Below are 16,472 nucleotides of genomic sequence, written 5' to 3'. Positions count from 1 at the left end.
CTGATCTTTTGACTGGGTATGAGTGTTCTGCTTAATTCAGATGCTCTGTCCATCACCACCCCCTTTTCTGAATCGTTTTGGCCACCACAAGCGTGGAAGGGTATGCTCAGATGTGAGTCCCTTGCTCACTGCACCATCAGGATTCAAGCAAGCCGGGCCGAAGACGGCTGTAATGCCAGAAACCGGTCCCCGGAAGCTTGTTTCCTTTCCAGTAAAGAATTGGCTTGGTAGTTTGGTCTGCCCTGTTCCCATGATGCACTGGGCCAGGGACAGACTAATTTGCATGTAGCCAGGTTCTGAACTGGGATGGTGCAGTGAGCTAAAAAACGGTGATGGATCAAGCCCTGATCTTTTGACTGGGTATGAGTGTTCTGCTTAATTCAGATGCTCTGTCCATCACCACCCCCTTTTCTGAATAGCTTGAATCCAGTGGCACAGCAAGCAAGGGACCCATGTCTGGTCATACCCATCCCACTTAGGAGGAAAAGGTCAGCTTTCGTGGTCAGAGATATGTCATTTTAAAGGCAGCACTGACATCAATGAGACCAGAGACTGCTCTGCAACATCTGGGTCAATGGCTGACAATGTAGAAGACTGCCCTCCAGAGTATAAGCCTAAAATGTGTGATAAAATAAAACAGTACTGAAATCTATGAGGACGGAGGGCTTGGTTCAGAGTTTGGTAGCCGGTTACTCTACCACAATGTGACTTATATGCTTATTACAAGTGCCTTAGGATATAATGCACTTGTAGTACATAGAATGCACACGTGGAGAATAGAATACAATATATTGCTCTTGCAATAAGGCAGACGGGACATCCATCCAGTTCGTGACAGCGTAACCTGTCTGCCAAAGTCTAAATCAGGCCTAGTCTTCATGACAACCAACGGGCCAGAGATGTGTAACTATGAAAGACTACATGGAAATTCATTAGGCCAGAGATTACCTTGCACACCTGAATCCACTGTAAATCCAAGAAACTGCACTGAAAGCTGTTAGGCCAGAGACTGCAGCATATAAATCCAGAAATGTGTCAATTTATGTCACTGCAAAGAATAGTATGAGCCTAAAGATCTCAGAATAAAAGAGACTGCAATGCGGGGTTTGCGGCACACATGAGTGAGTATAAGAGATTTAATTGACATCTGCAGAGTACAGGGCCAGAGATGTGTAAATAAATGAGACTATTTTGCAGTGTATGAGGACTGAGGCAGCACTGCAAGGCGTGAGGTCAGTGATGATCATGGTACACCGGCACACACAGCAATCCCTCCTAGACCACACATGGCTGCAAAGCAGTGTGTGGCCGCAGACGTCAACCCCCCGATGGATTGTAAGACTGTCAGCGGATCCCCCAACTGCCTTCCCTGCCCCGCTCCGGATGCCTGGACTGTCCAACCCAAACAGTGGCGCCTCTTCGCTGTGGTGGCGGCTTGTGATGCTTGGAAGCTGTCGCCGGTGTCAAGTGGGAGGCTGGGAATGGCCTGGAACCACCAGCACTTCACCAGTGCGAACAAGACTCCGCGGAAGGCGTGGGACCACGAATATTCATCAACATCAAATGGGAAGTCAGGGAGGGCTTGGAAGCACATACTCCATCTTTTTTATGTTTATTTTTCATTAGCCTTCTTTCAGCTCATGTTAATATATAGGAATACATAATGGCTTACTATAATAATATAATAATCCACATTTGTAAAGCGCAAACAATCACGCATAAGGGTCTCTAAGCGCTGGGGACATCAGGAAGACTAAGCAAGCTATTGTCCAGAGTCACATGGTGCAGGGCTAATCTGCCGCCGGGGATCGAACTGTGATCCCCAGATTCCAGCATCAGTCACCCTGGCCACGGCGCCACACCTCTCCCCTCTTACTGTACTGATGTATAGCATACCAGCAAGCCAACGTAATACAACAGAAAAATGAACATTGGCAATGCCTATGGGTCTTGCCTTTTGACTTTTCCAGGGCTCTTTGGCGATGCTGTTCAGCATCTAAAAATGAATTTTGACAAAACTGCAGAGAATTGCAAAAAAAAGACCTAAGGACAAAAAAGCGAGATGATGAGGCACATCATTCTGTAGGTGTGCGTATGCCTCACCACACGTGCACATGCTTTCAGAATAATGCGGATGGTGGACAGAAATAAAAAGAAATGCTTTTAGTGTGAAAGTACTTTTGTAGCGTAGAGACTGGCAGCAAATGGCAACTTGCTGAGCTGAGTGTGCAGAAACCTGCGCACCGTATTGAAGCGCACTACGCAATGACAAATTTAAAGAATGGTTGGTTCCCAGTGTGGGACACCCTGATGACGATATAGCGTACACGTCGCATACTGAACTTTGGCAGACACAGCAGTGAACTTACAGCTTCATTTAGTCGGTGCAGCGTATTGGATGTATATTGGAGCATGCCAGCAAGATAGAAATGGAGTCGCATAAAGGTTTGGGCTTACAGTTATTCGTAGATTTCTAAACGCTTGAGACATTATCAGAAGGTATCCAATCACTGTTTCTTAGTTTGCATCGAATCTGTTCCCCTGAAGAAGGGTTCCAAGAACCCAAAATGCATTGGGGCTGGCATAAGTAATAGGTTCACAGATTCTGTTTGATGTAGTCTGTTTGATGCATTCATCATTGTTCATTGAGAAAATATCAATGTTTAATTTGAAGTGCATTGTCAATTGAGTGTCACTTTTACTTCATGAAATCTTGAATTGATAAATTCATGTGTATGTCAAAATTGACTTTTCGTTGACTTGTCGAACATTTGTTTACCAATAATTATGTACTAATTTTTGTTGAACCTTTTGGGGTCATTGCGGAGTGTGCTTCAATACGGTGCTCAGGTTTCTGCGTACTCCGCTCAGAAGGATCTATTTAGGGACAGTGGCAGATCCCATCAATGAAGCAGCCCACACTCAATCATTGTAATTGTAGAGTACACACAGTAGACATGTATTAAATAGGGTGAGCAGGTTGATACCGTTCATTTGAGCAAATGGCAACTGCCAGATCCTCCAAGAAAGTGCACCAAATAAGAAATTGGGAATGCCCATGAGGGGTAGAGAAGCAAGAGGGTAGCAAGTGGTAAAAAGAATGAGATGGAGCATAAAATAATAATACTGCCGGTTGGAGGTGGAGGGGCAAAACAGCACACAAGGGAGAGAGCAACAAGGAGCAAGGAGTGAAGGTGGCAGCAGATAAGAGAGTGCAGTGCATGAGGAGGGTGGTGAAAATAACGTGGGGGTAAATAAATCCGGGTGTCGGAGGAAGGGCAATACAGCACACAAGTGAGAGAGCAACACAAAACACGGGTGGGGTTAGCAAACAAAAGAGACAACAGCACACAAGGGAGAGAGCAACATGAAGAACAGAGGGAGAGGCGCGGAGAGAGAGCAGCACATGAGGGGAAAGCAACAAGGAGCATTGGAGGGGAGAGTGTTTGTGAGAGGGAAGCCGCACAAGAGAGAGAGAGAGAGAGCTAGAAAACATGTGCACTCTCCTGGAGTGCTGAAAGTAAAAGGAAAAAGTCGTTTCCTAAAAGTGAACAGGGGAAGGATACAAGCAACCCAGTAAAAAGGACGATAAAAAGACTATGCTCCAGGGGAGGGACAAACAGAAAAAAGGGACGGCAAGCTATAAAATAAGAAGCAAGCAAACGATAGTGGCAAAAACAACTAATTAATGGTAAGCAATGGTCTGGCTCTATGTTTTTGTTAAGCCTACAACAGATCTTTCGCAGCTAGACAGAGAAACCTAAAAAAACATATTTTGCAACGTCATCTATATTTGCTTGAGTTTAGGTGATGCTATATCCATCATTAGCTATTAAGGTCACCAACAGACCAATCTAATATGCAGATATTTTTAGGTTTGGCCCAGAGACAGCTTTAGTGATTTTGCCATCCTCATGAAATAAAAAAACATAAATAAAAAGAGATACATGTATACATGGATGCATTGGTGTGATCAGCTGTCATTCAGATTGTGCTGCAACCCACCACAGCATACAGCTTGGATAAATGGGTCAGCCCACTACAAGCTTTGGCTTTCTTATGCTGTGGGTGACAGCATTTTACCATGATCACATGTGCACATATGCCTAAAAAGATCACTTTAGTTACAGGGCTGATGGGCCAATACCTCGCCAATCAGCCCTGATGCCACCTTGTTTTTCTCTCCATTAGTTATCCTTTGTTTTAGTCATGCTTATGTGTTCAAAGAATGTCTTCAAGTTAGAGTACTTCAAAGCCAGTAGACCTTTTCTTAACTACAGTAAGAATTACAATTTCTGTAATGGTTGTTGGAACTAAAACAGGTTTCAATCGCTATTATAGGTACACCTGACTTTTAGGAAGCACCTGTACTGTTCTATTAAAATTATATGTGATGGTTAATTTACTTTTTCATGTAAAATTTTCATTGCAAGCAGAGGACGAACATATTTAGGAGGTTGCATTTTTAAAAACTTTTTGTAACAAATATTTGATATGAAAAAGAAAACCATATTTAGCCATATCGCCAGTTAGCCAAAACCAGACAGACTTGCTTTTCAAATGCTTGGTTTATAAAGTACATCTTCTATTTTACACTATATATTTCTCCAATTTTTACCTTATCCTTGGGACATGTAGGTGTCTTTTTGTCATTAAAGGTTAGATCAGGCCACACTCACATATCTTTTAATAATAATCATTCTTGCTATGAGGCCAACACACGTCCAATCGAGTTTGTGTGGCCCTGAAGAAAATCAAATCTGGAGAACCTTCGCCTGACTAATCCAGTTTGAAGAACTTACTAAGGAATGACCATATTGGCGATTGGTCATTCCAGGCAACAGAAGGCTGAGGAATTGATGCATAATGACAAGAGAAGTCACAATCATCTTTGTCCTGCTTTTAATATTATGGTAACGACTAAGTCAAAACGGCCTATTTATCTTTAAAAGTGTCGAAAAATGACAATTACGACAAGGTGTGGAAAAACTATACATTTTTTGCAAAACAAAATGTATGGGAAGGAGGATTGCTGGGTAGTATAGAACAAAATGGGACGCCGATGTTTTATTTTCACTTATATCATGAACAGGAAGAGAAGATAATGCAGATCGGCTGGATCGAGAACATTATTAAAAGCAACGGGGCAAGGGTAAAACATGGCAGGGAAGGGTGAGGAAAGTGGGAGAGGAAAAGTGTAAAAATCCTAGAAAACCCGGAAAAATATAACTGTGCAAACAAAGAGGAGGGAGGAACAAGAGAGAAAACATGGGTACGTTAAAATGGAGTATAAGGGTTAATGTCAGGGGAACCTCGCTGTTAAAAATAAGCAATGAAAATGCAATAGGTCTCGCCTTTGATTAAGTTCAAGCCATTTGCTTTGCTAATGGTATTGTATAGCAAAGCAAATGGCTTTGACTTAATTAAAGGCGAGACCTATTGCATTTTGAGGCCTTGTTTAGGACTTGTGCCCTGTATGTAAGAGACATTATGCATGCAGGCTATGTTCGTGTGTCTCTGACAGGTCGAGAGAGCTGTCACGGAGGCTGTGAAGCATCAGATTTGTGCTAAGGAAAAGCAGAGCGGAATGGGACAGAGGTTGTTTCGTTAGAATTCTACAAGACAAGAGGTCTGTAAGAGGCCAGTGGGGCAGAGGCTGACACATGTCAGTCTCTCTTACTCCCCTGAAAGGGGAGAACGGCCAAAGTAGCGTCACTCACATGTGAGGCTGTCCCCTGAGGTACGGGAAGAGATGGGGTAAAGTCAGTCCGAAGAGACACTGATGTTGCTCATGTGTTAGTAGGTCTGAGACATAGTTTGAACATGTGACTGAATACCCCCAACCCTCCTGGCTTTTTAGAAACGCAGTTGGCCCGCTGCCTGGCGTGGCTGCACTTTGATTGCAGAGTCTGTTTTAGGACCCACGGTAGCCCAGCCTAGACCCTGAGGCGGAAGGGCTGGCCCCAGTCTCTGTCTCTTCCCAGCCCAGGTCGCTCCAAGGGCACCGTTAACCACCCCGACCCTCAAAGACCCCCCCCCTGCTGCCTCCAAGATGTTTAAGGGTTCCAAGGGATCACCTACAAAGTTGTCTCCGAGCAAGTTAGTGTTGCGCGCCCAAGAGCAGTGTTTTGTGTTATGTTAGAGAGTTTCAGTATAGGGCTTGTGGTGCGGCTTTAAAGCACTGAAAATCAGTCTCAAAGGTTGGCTGTTAGAGTAGAGCAACTTGCAGTTGGTAGGGGTGTGGCACTGATAATGCGACAGCAAAGAAGTAGAGCTTGGGAGTTTTGGAGAGCAGTGACGTGATGAACTGTGGAGTCTAGTAGTATTAGCTAGGGACAGTGAAGGACCCGCTGATAGAATGTGCAGAGCAGAGTAGGACTGTAGGTGAAACAAACTCACAAGCTGCCGGTGGTAGGATTTATATTTCAGAGGCAACAGGGGACCTAAAAGCAGCACAAAGGAAGACGGGGACCAACTCACACAGCTTCATATTTCAGAAGCAACTGGGTACCTAGAAGCAACACGAAGGAAGATGGGGACGAACTCACACGAAGGAAGACGGGGAAAACGAAAGGCGCGTCAGCCATTGGTGAAGCGAAGCGCCGTAATAGCAGAAAAAAGTGCTTAGCGGCTAATTAAGAGACACAGGGTGGCAACCAGGAGGGATTAAAATGCCTCCAGTGCAATCATGACACTGTGTTTTGAATAATTCATGACGACAAACGATGTACACGAATGGAAATTGCAGGCGGAGCAGAGACACGACTTCTGGAACCGTATTGATTCCAAGAAGCCCTCGCATGGCGAGAGCAGCGCATGTGCACTGATAACGCCAGGCAAGACCGAAAAACAAGGACAACAAATCAGGGTGGTGTAAAGCGGAGAAAAATAGCCAATAAGAAAGAAACCAAGGGACAGAAGAAAACAAGGGAAAGAGACACAATGAGAAGAGAAAAAATGGGTGTGGAGGAGGGGTGATCCTCATAACAAAGAGAGAAAAGAACAATGTTTGCTAACTGGAGGCATTTGACATATCCAACCAGAGAATGCAAACACCATTTTTGTCCATTTACATTCATCAGAGCAGTTTTGTCCAAGGAACCATACGCCATGCTTAGAATTGTCAATGTTGCAGAGCCACCAAGTCATTAAATTCGAATACTAAAATGTGATGAGTCTCATACAGAAATTACTGGGATGGGGACAGGCCTTGCTTTGACTGTGCTTATTTGGTGCAATATTGCTTCCTAATAATCCTGAATGACCTGACAGATTTAAACGCCATGAGTTAATTTTCCTTTGCTTTTAAAGTAGTTGGTGTTTATTCGATAACTAAATAAAAGAATTTAGAACTATCTCTGCCAAGATAGCCACAGGGCTTTGCGCCTGGACTCTGCAAGTCTCTGACAAAAATAGCTCTTGAAACTAATCCTGTGTGATAAACTCCACTCTGTCGGCAGATTTCACAGAGTTTTTGCGACTCTGCACTCTGCTTGGTGTTCAAAGTTCAGCAAAAAACTCTGCAATGAGGGCGGAGCGGAGTTTTCCAGTTGCTCATCCATCGTTTGGGGCGAGACCAACATGTTATGTGGCAATTGAGAGCTGTGTCGGTGCAGTGAAAGACCCCCTGAAGCGCTTCCCTGCTGCTACTTACTGATGAGCAGTGATTTACCCTGGAAATCCGCGATCACAGCAGACCACGTGGCCACGGGCCTGGGCTACCAGCAGGGCCGGACTGGCTACCGGGCAGTTTAGAATGCTGCTAAGCTGGGGGGTGATTTCGTTCATGGAGTCCTGCGTGTGCTAAACGAAATTTGTTTTGCATTAATTATTTCGAAGCACACGTAGGTCTCCATGAACGAAATCAGCACCCACCGCAGTAAAAGCAGCCCCAGCTCAGCAGCATTCCAAACTGCCCGGTAGTCAGTCCGGCCCTGGCTACCAGTTACTGTGAAGAGCTGAAACAGAAGCCTAAGCCCTGGAGGGTCACACCCTAGTTAGGCAGATCACATGACATGATAATGAGTCATAGTAACCTCAAAGGCTATAGTGTCGCCCATGAGTTCGGGTACAGATAATGATGACAGGCTTGCTCTCCCTACTTCTGGTTGCCTGGCCGGGCTCTCCTACCTGACTGGGAAGAGAGCGGAGTAGAGACTGGGGGGGATGGGGATCCCCGGGGCCAGCGCTAGCCGTGCTTGGAGATACCTCATGCAGACAGGAAAGAGAGGAGAGGGGGACTCTCACACAGAGCAGCGACCCTTCGCGGAGCTGGGCTGGACAACATACCTCTTGCTCTCCTTGCGGCAGGACACAGGGAGTCACAGATGCCGGTAAGTGCTGTGTTTCCTTCTTCCAACTGCATTCTGTGGTAGCAAGGCTGCTCGATTTGTGAACGTGCAGGGGAGATGAAAGGGGGACAAGAGGGGCAATGCCCCTTACACGTGATGTATCACATACAGATGTGTTATACACGTTACTCCGCAACATGCAGAACTCTGCGGAATTTGCAGAGTTTTAGAGAACTCCGCATAATTCTGCGGAGTAACACTTCGTGAGCTCCGCCCACCCTTACTTGGAACCTTCTAGGAGAAGCAATGGGATAGTTGTGGGGAGTGGTGTAAATAAATCATTTTCACTACATTGATTTGTTCAATTAGTAAAGAATGTTTGAAAATCCTTTATTATAGCTGCCAAAAAAGACTCAAATATTACACACTTTCAAGTTATTTGTGCACCTACATATATAAATAAAGCTTTGATATTGACCAACAACTGGAGATGTCTGTTTCCATGGCATTATTGCAGATCTATTTCATTTTGAATGATCTTATCACTAAATATGTTTTAAGAAGTGCTAAATATTGTTCCCATTACAATCACTCTTTGTTATAACTGCTGAACAGGGATACAGTGAGGATGATATCAACTGTACTATTGTCGAGAAATTACAACAATCTGCACCAAAGAATAAAGTCATGGTTATTTTTAAAAGAAGAATGCAGTGCTCACAAGTTGAAAACATACTTGGATGGCTTAAATGACGCGGTAATATGGGTCTCTTTAAGTCTGGGAAGGAATTGTCTCATAGAGCTGGTAATTTATGACAACTGACAATTCCTCAATCGTACCTTTGGGTAGTGTCATGAATGAGTACAATCGCTCCAGCTGGTAGTTAAATCCAGATGTATTTAGGTTTATTGTTCTTTGGCATTTTTATAAGTAGACTTTATAGCCATAGAATGATTTTCATATAGTTTTTTTCTATCCCTCTACTTCTAGTTCTACCTCTGACTGATAGGTGCATCTTTGGTATTAAGTAATGAGAAGATACTTGTGACACTATTTCTCCTCTTGCCCCTTTTTTAGGTCTCGCTTAGGCAGCGCTTGCGCTGTCTCTTCAAAACATGCTGTAACCCGGATATGAGACATAAAGCTCCACCCATTTTCGGACCATCTTTTTATTTGGCTCCTGTCCCTGTCCTTTGTAAAATAGTGGCTTTTCCTTGGTCAATAGACTTAGTCGTCCCTCCTTAGTACTGCCTTGTCTCTTCTGGTAACCTCCCATGAGGGCACCCCCTGTTACATGTGTTGTTACTCCCTAGGTTTTAATTGTAACCTAAGAGAACTATTTTTGTAAAAGGCTACAGACAGGACACACGCTTGATCCTAAGCAAAGCTGGAAGTGGTAACTTTACTCACTAGCACATGTCACATTTATATGAGACCTATAATTTTCTCTTCATCAGCTCCACACAGAGCACAACCTAATCCGTAATTAATATAATATTTATTTTGTCACATTACAAAGCTACTAATTGTATATATATACATAGCTATTCAAATGTTCCCCCGGGTACTGTCTTGCATGCAATGCATTATGGGTAGGGTGGATTTACCATATCTTCTGCAGGGTGCAGGATCATATGTGGCCAAAAGAGGTCCCATGTGTACTGCACCCTGCAACATGGCTAGGTAAAAACATTGCTATTTAAAATGCCAATGACTCCAAATTTGTGGGGTGCAGTACCATATATGTGGCCAAAAGAGATCCTATGGGACCTCTTTTGGCCACATATGGTACTTCACCCTGCAACATGGCTAGTTGAAAAACATTGGCATTTATAATGCGAATAACTCCAACTCCAACAAATGTCAACGCCAACAGCTCTAACTTTAACAAATGCGAGATCTATTGCAGTACAAACAGGGCCGGATTGGGAACGAAAACCGGCCCTGGCAAAGTGCTCGGCCCGCCCCCCTCCCCCCCTGGGGGTGGGGGGGACGTTGGGGGTGCGACCGAGCTCTTTGCCGGGGCCGGTTTTCAGACGATTTTGTTACAGAGCCGATTTTGCAGCAATGCTGCAAAAACGGCCCTATAACAAAAACGCCCCCCATGGGCCCAAAACCGGCACCCACCCTTGCGGCGCACCGGGGGATTGCCCGGTGCCCGCAATGGCCAGTCCGGGCCTGAATGCAAATGCTTGTTTTTAATACAGTTCATTGAGCATGATGTTCTTTATTTATAAATTCTAACACTACTACACAGAAACTGTTTACTAATACCATGGCCTGCCCACTGGCCATGGAGATGAGAAAGTGCTATCCGTTTTTTTATTACGTTTGGACCAGATGCTGACAGTATGCAACTGTCATTGTTTCTCGACCAGAGAGTGTAACTATGGCTTAAAATGTTGATCACACATCCATAATGATTTTCCAGGCGCGTGGTGACTGCATGTAGGTGGTCCTAAGATGAAGCATGCTACCTTTGTGGTGGGTGAAGGGCCTTCACCCACGAAAAAGAATAGAGATGGGTGAAGGCAACAGCTCTATGCAGAATGTACCTCAAGGACCGATATTAAAGCACATTAATCTTCTTACGTGTATAGACATGTTCCATTTCTTTTTGTTTCCCCCAGAGTACTTTTCGTTCATGTTGCCTTAGTTTGGGTGATGTACTCTAGGTGGTTTTTACCTCTCCTCTCCCTCATTGGCGATATGCTGTTCATGGTTTCAGACCCAAAGTATGGTGATGAAAAAGGATGGAACATGGGGGTGATGGGGCAGAGAATTGTCCCTGTAGTCTGAGCAGCTATTCAGGCAACAATGAAAAGACTGTCCGACATGACAAAAAAACCTACATAGAATCTGATTGGCACGATCTACAACCGGAACAACCTATCTGATGCAGCATCACACCATCACTGATTATGACTGATTCATTATGAGATTATAGCGTCATGCCTGACCTGAATATCATTGATTGAATCAAAACAACTTGTTAAACATTGTTTCACATCTACACTAAGGGCCTGATTTTGAGTTTGGTGGAAGGGTTACTCCATCACAAACGTGATGGATATCCCGTTTGCCATATTACAAGTTCCATTATATCTAATGGAATATAATGGAACTCGCAATACGTTTGTGATGGAGTAACCCATCCGCCAAACTTTGTAATGGGGAAACCTGTCCGCCAAAATCATTATCAGGCCCCATATGTTATAGGTGGTTCAGAGAAGACCAGCCAGACATGACATCATACCTAAACCGTATGTGATCAGTCTGTTTGGAGCAGCTATTCATGCACATAGTATCTATACTGAATCTGATTGGTCTAAACTGAACACGCTATCAGACATAGCATTTCAGACACAGATGCTGATTGGTCTAAATGGAGGAGCCCAACATAGTCACATTCACGGCATTCTGCAATGGATACGGTTATCCCCTTCAAAAGTAATAATCCAGATTGAGAGCACACCCTTTTGGAAACTGATTGGGCAATCCTGCATGCACTGGCAAAGCTTACCCAAGTACTGGCCTTTCCCTTCCCTGAAGGGTGGTCCAAGGGGCCCCTTCACCATGGGCTGCATGTATTTCACCTGGGGGTGGAAGCCTCCACCTACTGCTCCCGCAGACGCAAAGTGGATCCCAGCCAGAAGCAGGCAGAAGGTGAGGGCTGCTGGCAGCATCGTTTGCCTGCTTCAGTCGCTCTGCGGATAGAAAAGATAGTGTCAATAATCCGAGGCCTGCATCAGCCTGCCTTTTCGGTCATAGTGTGCAAAACTCTGTCAAAGTCACGGTGAGTCAGAGCGAGTAAATTAAAGTAGGCAAGGAAACCACTCTAGTGTGCCTCCAGAAATCAACATTTCTATCAATCCTTTACACATCTCTTCGATTTTCACACCACATGCAGGAGCTTGCAGGCACATTCAGGATTTATGATGGGTTTTCCTATGTAAAAATTTCCATAACTAACCACACCTTTTACTTTTGGCTTAAAGATCTCGTCCAGTGAAAACTATGGCAGCCTGTGCCCTTTACCTAAGCTTTAATAACTAATAATCGCCAACAGGAATTCCAGCATGTACCTCTGTTTGATGAAGCCAAGTTGGGGTGAGGAAACTATTGTGATATGATTGTCTGGAGGGCTCCTTTAATTCTGTGAGTGACACCAGAAGGGACTTGAGGCATGGGGCAGTTTGAGGAGGATCATGGTAGACGGGGTGGGGTAGTTTGAGCAGAATCATGGGCAAAACTCCGGCGTTCTGATTAGCTCGGAGGAAGTTTGCCAACCGCTAACTGTGAGTAGGATGTGAACCTCTCAAGGGATATCAGTTGTGGGCGGGAACAGCCTTTACAACGCGGGTATTACCACGCGCTGCCATTACTACGCTACTTTTACAACGCAAGTCGTTTCAACGACTTGCGCTGGAGGGCGCTGTTGGCAAATGAATAGTTTAATTTTCTATTCCAACACCTTCCCTACTGTCAACGTGGGCTGGAGTTGGAATAGAAAATTAAACTATTCCACTATCCAGCCCTTACAGCGCAAGTCGTTGTAACGACTTGCGTTGTAAAAACAGCGTTGTAATGGCACGCGTGGTAATAGCCCGCGTTGTAGTGACATACATCCGTTATGGGCGTATACAGAAAGAGCGATACTCCCTGTCTCAAAATGTGGACCGAATCACAAACATGTAAAGGAAGTCCCTAATCCCAGGATCATACTGGGGATGCAAAAGTGTCGAAGACATCAGGTCCCCCAACTCTGAAACTATGCCATTGGTTCACAGGTCAGGAAGGTGTGGCTGTGGAGGTCACTACCACCGGGGAGATACTGATAAGGCATTGGTTCAGAAGGTGCAAAGTTCCCTCCCTCGGGGGTGATGTCCCTACTAAAGAGGGGCAGAAGGTATGAAGGCACATGGGCAAAGGGCAGGATGCCACTTGCCCTTCCCTGTGTTATATCAGTGATGTCAGGTGCAGAAGGCGTGAAGTTTCCTTTCCCCAGGGGCGATGCCCACGATGAACAAGGCTCAAATTTGTGAAGTCACACCCCTACCCCCAACCCCCTCCCCTCTAATTTATCTATCATAGATGTACTGATGCAGAAGGTGCTAAGTTTCCGAAACAAGGAGCTTATAGCCATAATGCACAGAGGCAGAGGTGTTAAGGTATGTTCTGCCTGTGATGTTACGTCACTGATGCACAGTGGGAGACATTATAGAGTTACTAAAGAACCAACACCATCTCTCTGGGCATTCGTTCAGACTAAACGTTGCCTCTTGGAAGCAACCCCAACCCAGTGCTTCTAGTAACAGTCACAATGTCGTCTGCACATGTTTTACAACAATAATCATGCACTTACGTCCCAGACCCCCTGCCTTGTACCATGAGTAGACATTTAAATACTTCATTCTGGTTCTGGGCACCTCACTGATCCAAAGAAGTTCTTGTTTGGTTGAAATCTCAACACAACAGATCAAATATATTCTAATGCCATACACCTGGATGTGCCTCTGTGTGTGATACATTTGACATTAGTGTGGGCGATGGAGGAGTAACCCAGCCAAAGGGTTCCTACGAGGACAGGGCATGCCAAATCAAGAGACACACTTTGCTGCCCCAGAATGCTTTGCAAATGGGGCTCAACAGTTTAACTGTGACCCGGTATACACTGGGAGTAGGTGGAGTTCTTTAAGAACACTTCTCATCCCATGGACTGTTAACTGTGAGTCCAGTTTAATCAAGATGAGACAACAGGTTTTGTAGCTGGTTTTAAGAAGGCTCATGTAAAATGTATTTCATATTGTCTAGTTTTGACAGAATCTGATGACTTTTGATCAGTCGCCTGAATGCAGAATATTGAATTTCTAAGCCTACCTTGCAAGGGTAATCCCTTTGCCAATAAAATAGGAACCTCAAAGCTCTTGCTTACTGAAGTTGATCCCGGTCATCACCCACGGATTAGAGCCATGCATTTAATGGGGTCTTTCTGAATGTCTCTGTACTCATGACAATCCCCGTGTTGGAATCAATCAAACATGACAAGGTCCCCTTTATATTGTGGTTGGTGTGTTCGAAGAAGGCAGAACATTTCCTTTTGGTTGCTAAAAGCCTTAGAACCATCAACCATACAAAGGCATGTCCAAGTATTGTCCACATGAATTTGGAAATGCATCTGAAGCAGTTCACAGTTTGGAGTGCATGTAGATATTGGATAGTAGAAGTAATAAATTGACATCTCCAACTTGTCAAGAACTTTTGAGACTTGCCCATGCGGTAGTTCACTTCTAAAAATCTCTACGACTAGATTGGTTCATTTCTTGTAAGTGGTACCGTGCCCTACTGGGACCTGCTACAGGTACCCTGCAATTGTGAATCCTTCACACCCACATGGAGCCTCACAGATTATTCTTTTCATGAAGATGTGGGAGGAGCAAATCTTTACCTGCTGGCTTTCATTAGAGGGGAAGTGCTGCATCCAGTCCACGGTGGTACCTGACACCCCAATGATGCAGGATGTGATTGAGAGGGAGTTTATGGGTAGCCGTATCATAAACTGTCCACGTGTCCAATGAGATAAGTGCTGCTGTCCTGTCTTTATCTAAGACTGTGAGAAGATCTTCACTAAAGATGGTCAATGTGGGCTCTATCTCTCCCATAAGTCTGAAACCCAGAATATAATGAATTTCTCTGTATTTTTGGGATCTTCCGTAGCTTCCCTAAGTGCAGGGCTTTCCTTTGATGTGGATGGCTGGAGATGGGCTGGTTGTTTGCCAGCTAATTTAGCCTGATATTTCTTTTTAAGGCTCGGCCTACGTCACCACGAAGTGGGGCGGAGCTCCGAGCTCCTATTGTTGAAAAAAAAAAAGGTTTCTTTAGGGCTCGGGAAAGAAACATTCCTTAGTGCGCGGGCTTTTTTTATGGCATCTGCATAGTGATTCGTCTTCGCTGTGCTGTCTTTTTAGTAGCCTTGACGCGATAGGCTATATGTAATTTACGTCCTCCATGTTTGGCAATTTCTCTGCGGTTTCGTGCACGGCCGTCCATAAATATCAATTAGGAGCTGTCAGGGAGGTGCTGTAATGGAATCCAGATGCTGTGTGCGCGTTCACCATTCTGCAGTGCGTTTTGGTGGGCGCGCGCCATGCATTATTTTGTTGCTCCTTTCATCTCAGGTTTACTCGGCTAATTTCAATGTTTGAATAGCTGAAATGCTTTTACCGAAATTTAAAATGTTTGTTTGGAATAAAAGGTTTACAGTTTTCAGCTAGCTTGCACCTCCTTGTTTGAACACGGAATGTAAAGCGAGTTTGTTTTAGAGCACTGATAGCCCTGTGAGGTGATACTTCAGGGTCGACGTGGTGGGTGCTTCGGGCTGGCTTGCCAGTTTGTTTATTTAAGCGGCTGACATGGTAAGTGGAATAACGAGGGAAGAACACGGTACCAGCTGTATATTTGACTGTCACTCTTAGCTGCGATAAAAATAAGTGGGAAAGTGCAATTTCGGATGATATTGAACATTCACTCATTTCAACAATTATGCATTTAAAAAGATTTTGTAGTGGTATTTTATTCTGTATAATATAATCTGAGCCTCTCTGGGTCACCCGATTTCCTACATGATATTTCTTCACGCCTAAAGCTGCCGTGCATGAAGGACTCTGTCGACACAGTTCAGCTACTTATTTAAAAAAAAGAAAGGTTTGTTATTTGCTCAACGATATGTCAGTTAATATGCGTCTGACTATGCAGGAGTTCCCAGGAGCACCTGACGGGTGGCGAGTTCAGTAAGAGGTAAAGAGTGCGCTTTTCATGCCCTACTTCGGGTTCACAGTGTGAGTTTGGGCGGCTGCGACACCAGCTAAATATAAATCTGGCGCAGTCCTACTGGGCACCATGCTGTATGTCAGTCTATGAGGGAAGGCGCCGTTCTGCTCTGTGCTGTGGTGAAGGATAGGGTAGTGCAGAGTGCAGAGTGGTAGTGCAGAGTGCATAGTGGTAGTGCAGAGTGAGAGTGCGAGTGGTAGTGCAGAGTGCAGAGTGGTAGTGCAGAGTGTAGAGTGGTAGTGCAGAGTGAGAGTGCGAGTGGTAGTGCAGAGTGCAGAGTGGTAGTGCAGAGTACGAGTGGTAGTGCAGAGTACAGAGTGGTAGTGCAGAGTGCAGAGTGAGAGTGTAGA

The 16,472-nt window shown here is 44.8% G+C and overlaps 1 protein-coding gene across 1 annotated transcript in view; it reads right to left on the bottom strand.

Moving 5' to 3' along the window:
- The window catches only part of COL8A2 (collagen type VIII alpha 2 chain), a 453,570-nt gene that overhangs the window by 57,710 nt on the left and 379,388 nt on the right, over positions 1-16,472 (bottom strand). The window contains exon 3 of the mRNA XM_078681178.1: positions 11,816-11,999. Within this exon, the coding sequence (XP_078537304.1) occupies positions 11,816-11,978 (163 nt within the window). The 5' untranslated portion in view covers positions 11,979-11,999. The remainder of the gene's footprint in view (positions 1-11,815; positions 12,000-16,472) is intronic.

This window comes from Lissotriton helveticus, chromosome 3_1, assembly GCF_964261635.1.
Source record: "Lissotriton helveticus chromosome 3_1, aLisHel1.1, whole genome shotgun sequence".
NCBI classification, from domain to species: domain Eukaryota; kingdom Metazoa; phylum Chordata; class Amphibia; order Caudata; family Salamandridae; genus Lissotriton; species Lissotriton helveticus.
Note: the sequence above shows the minus strand (reverse complement) of the source record. Positions and strands in the feature narration are given on the sequence as shown.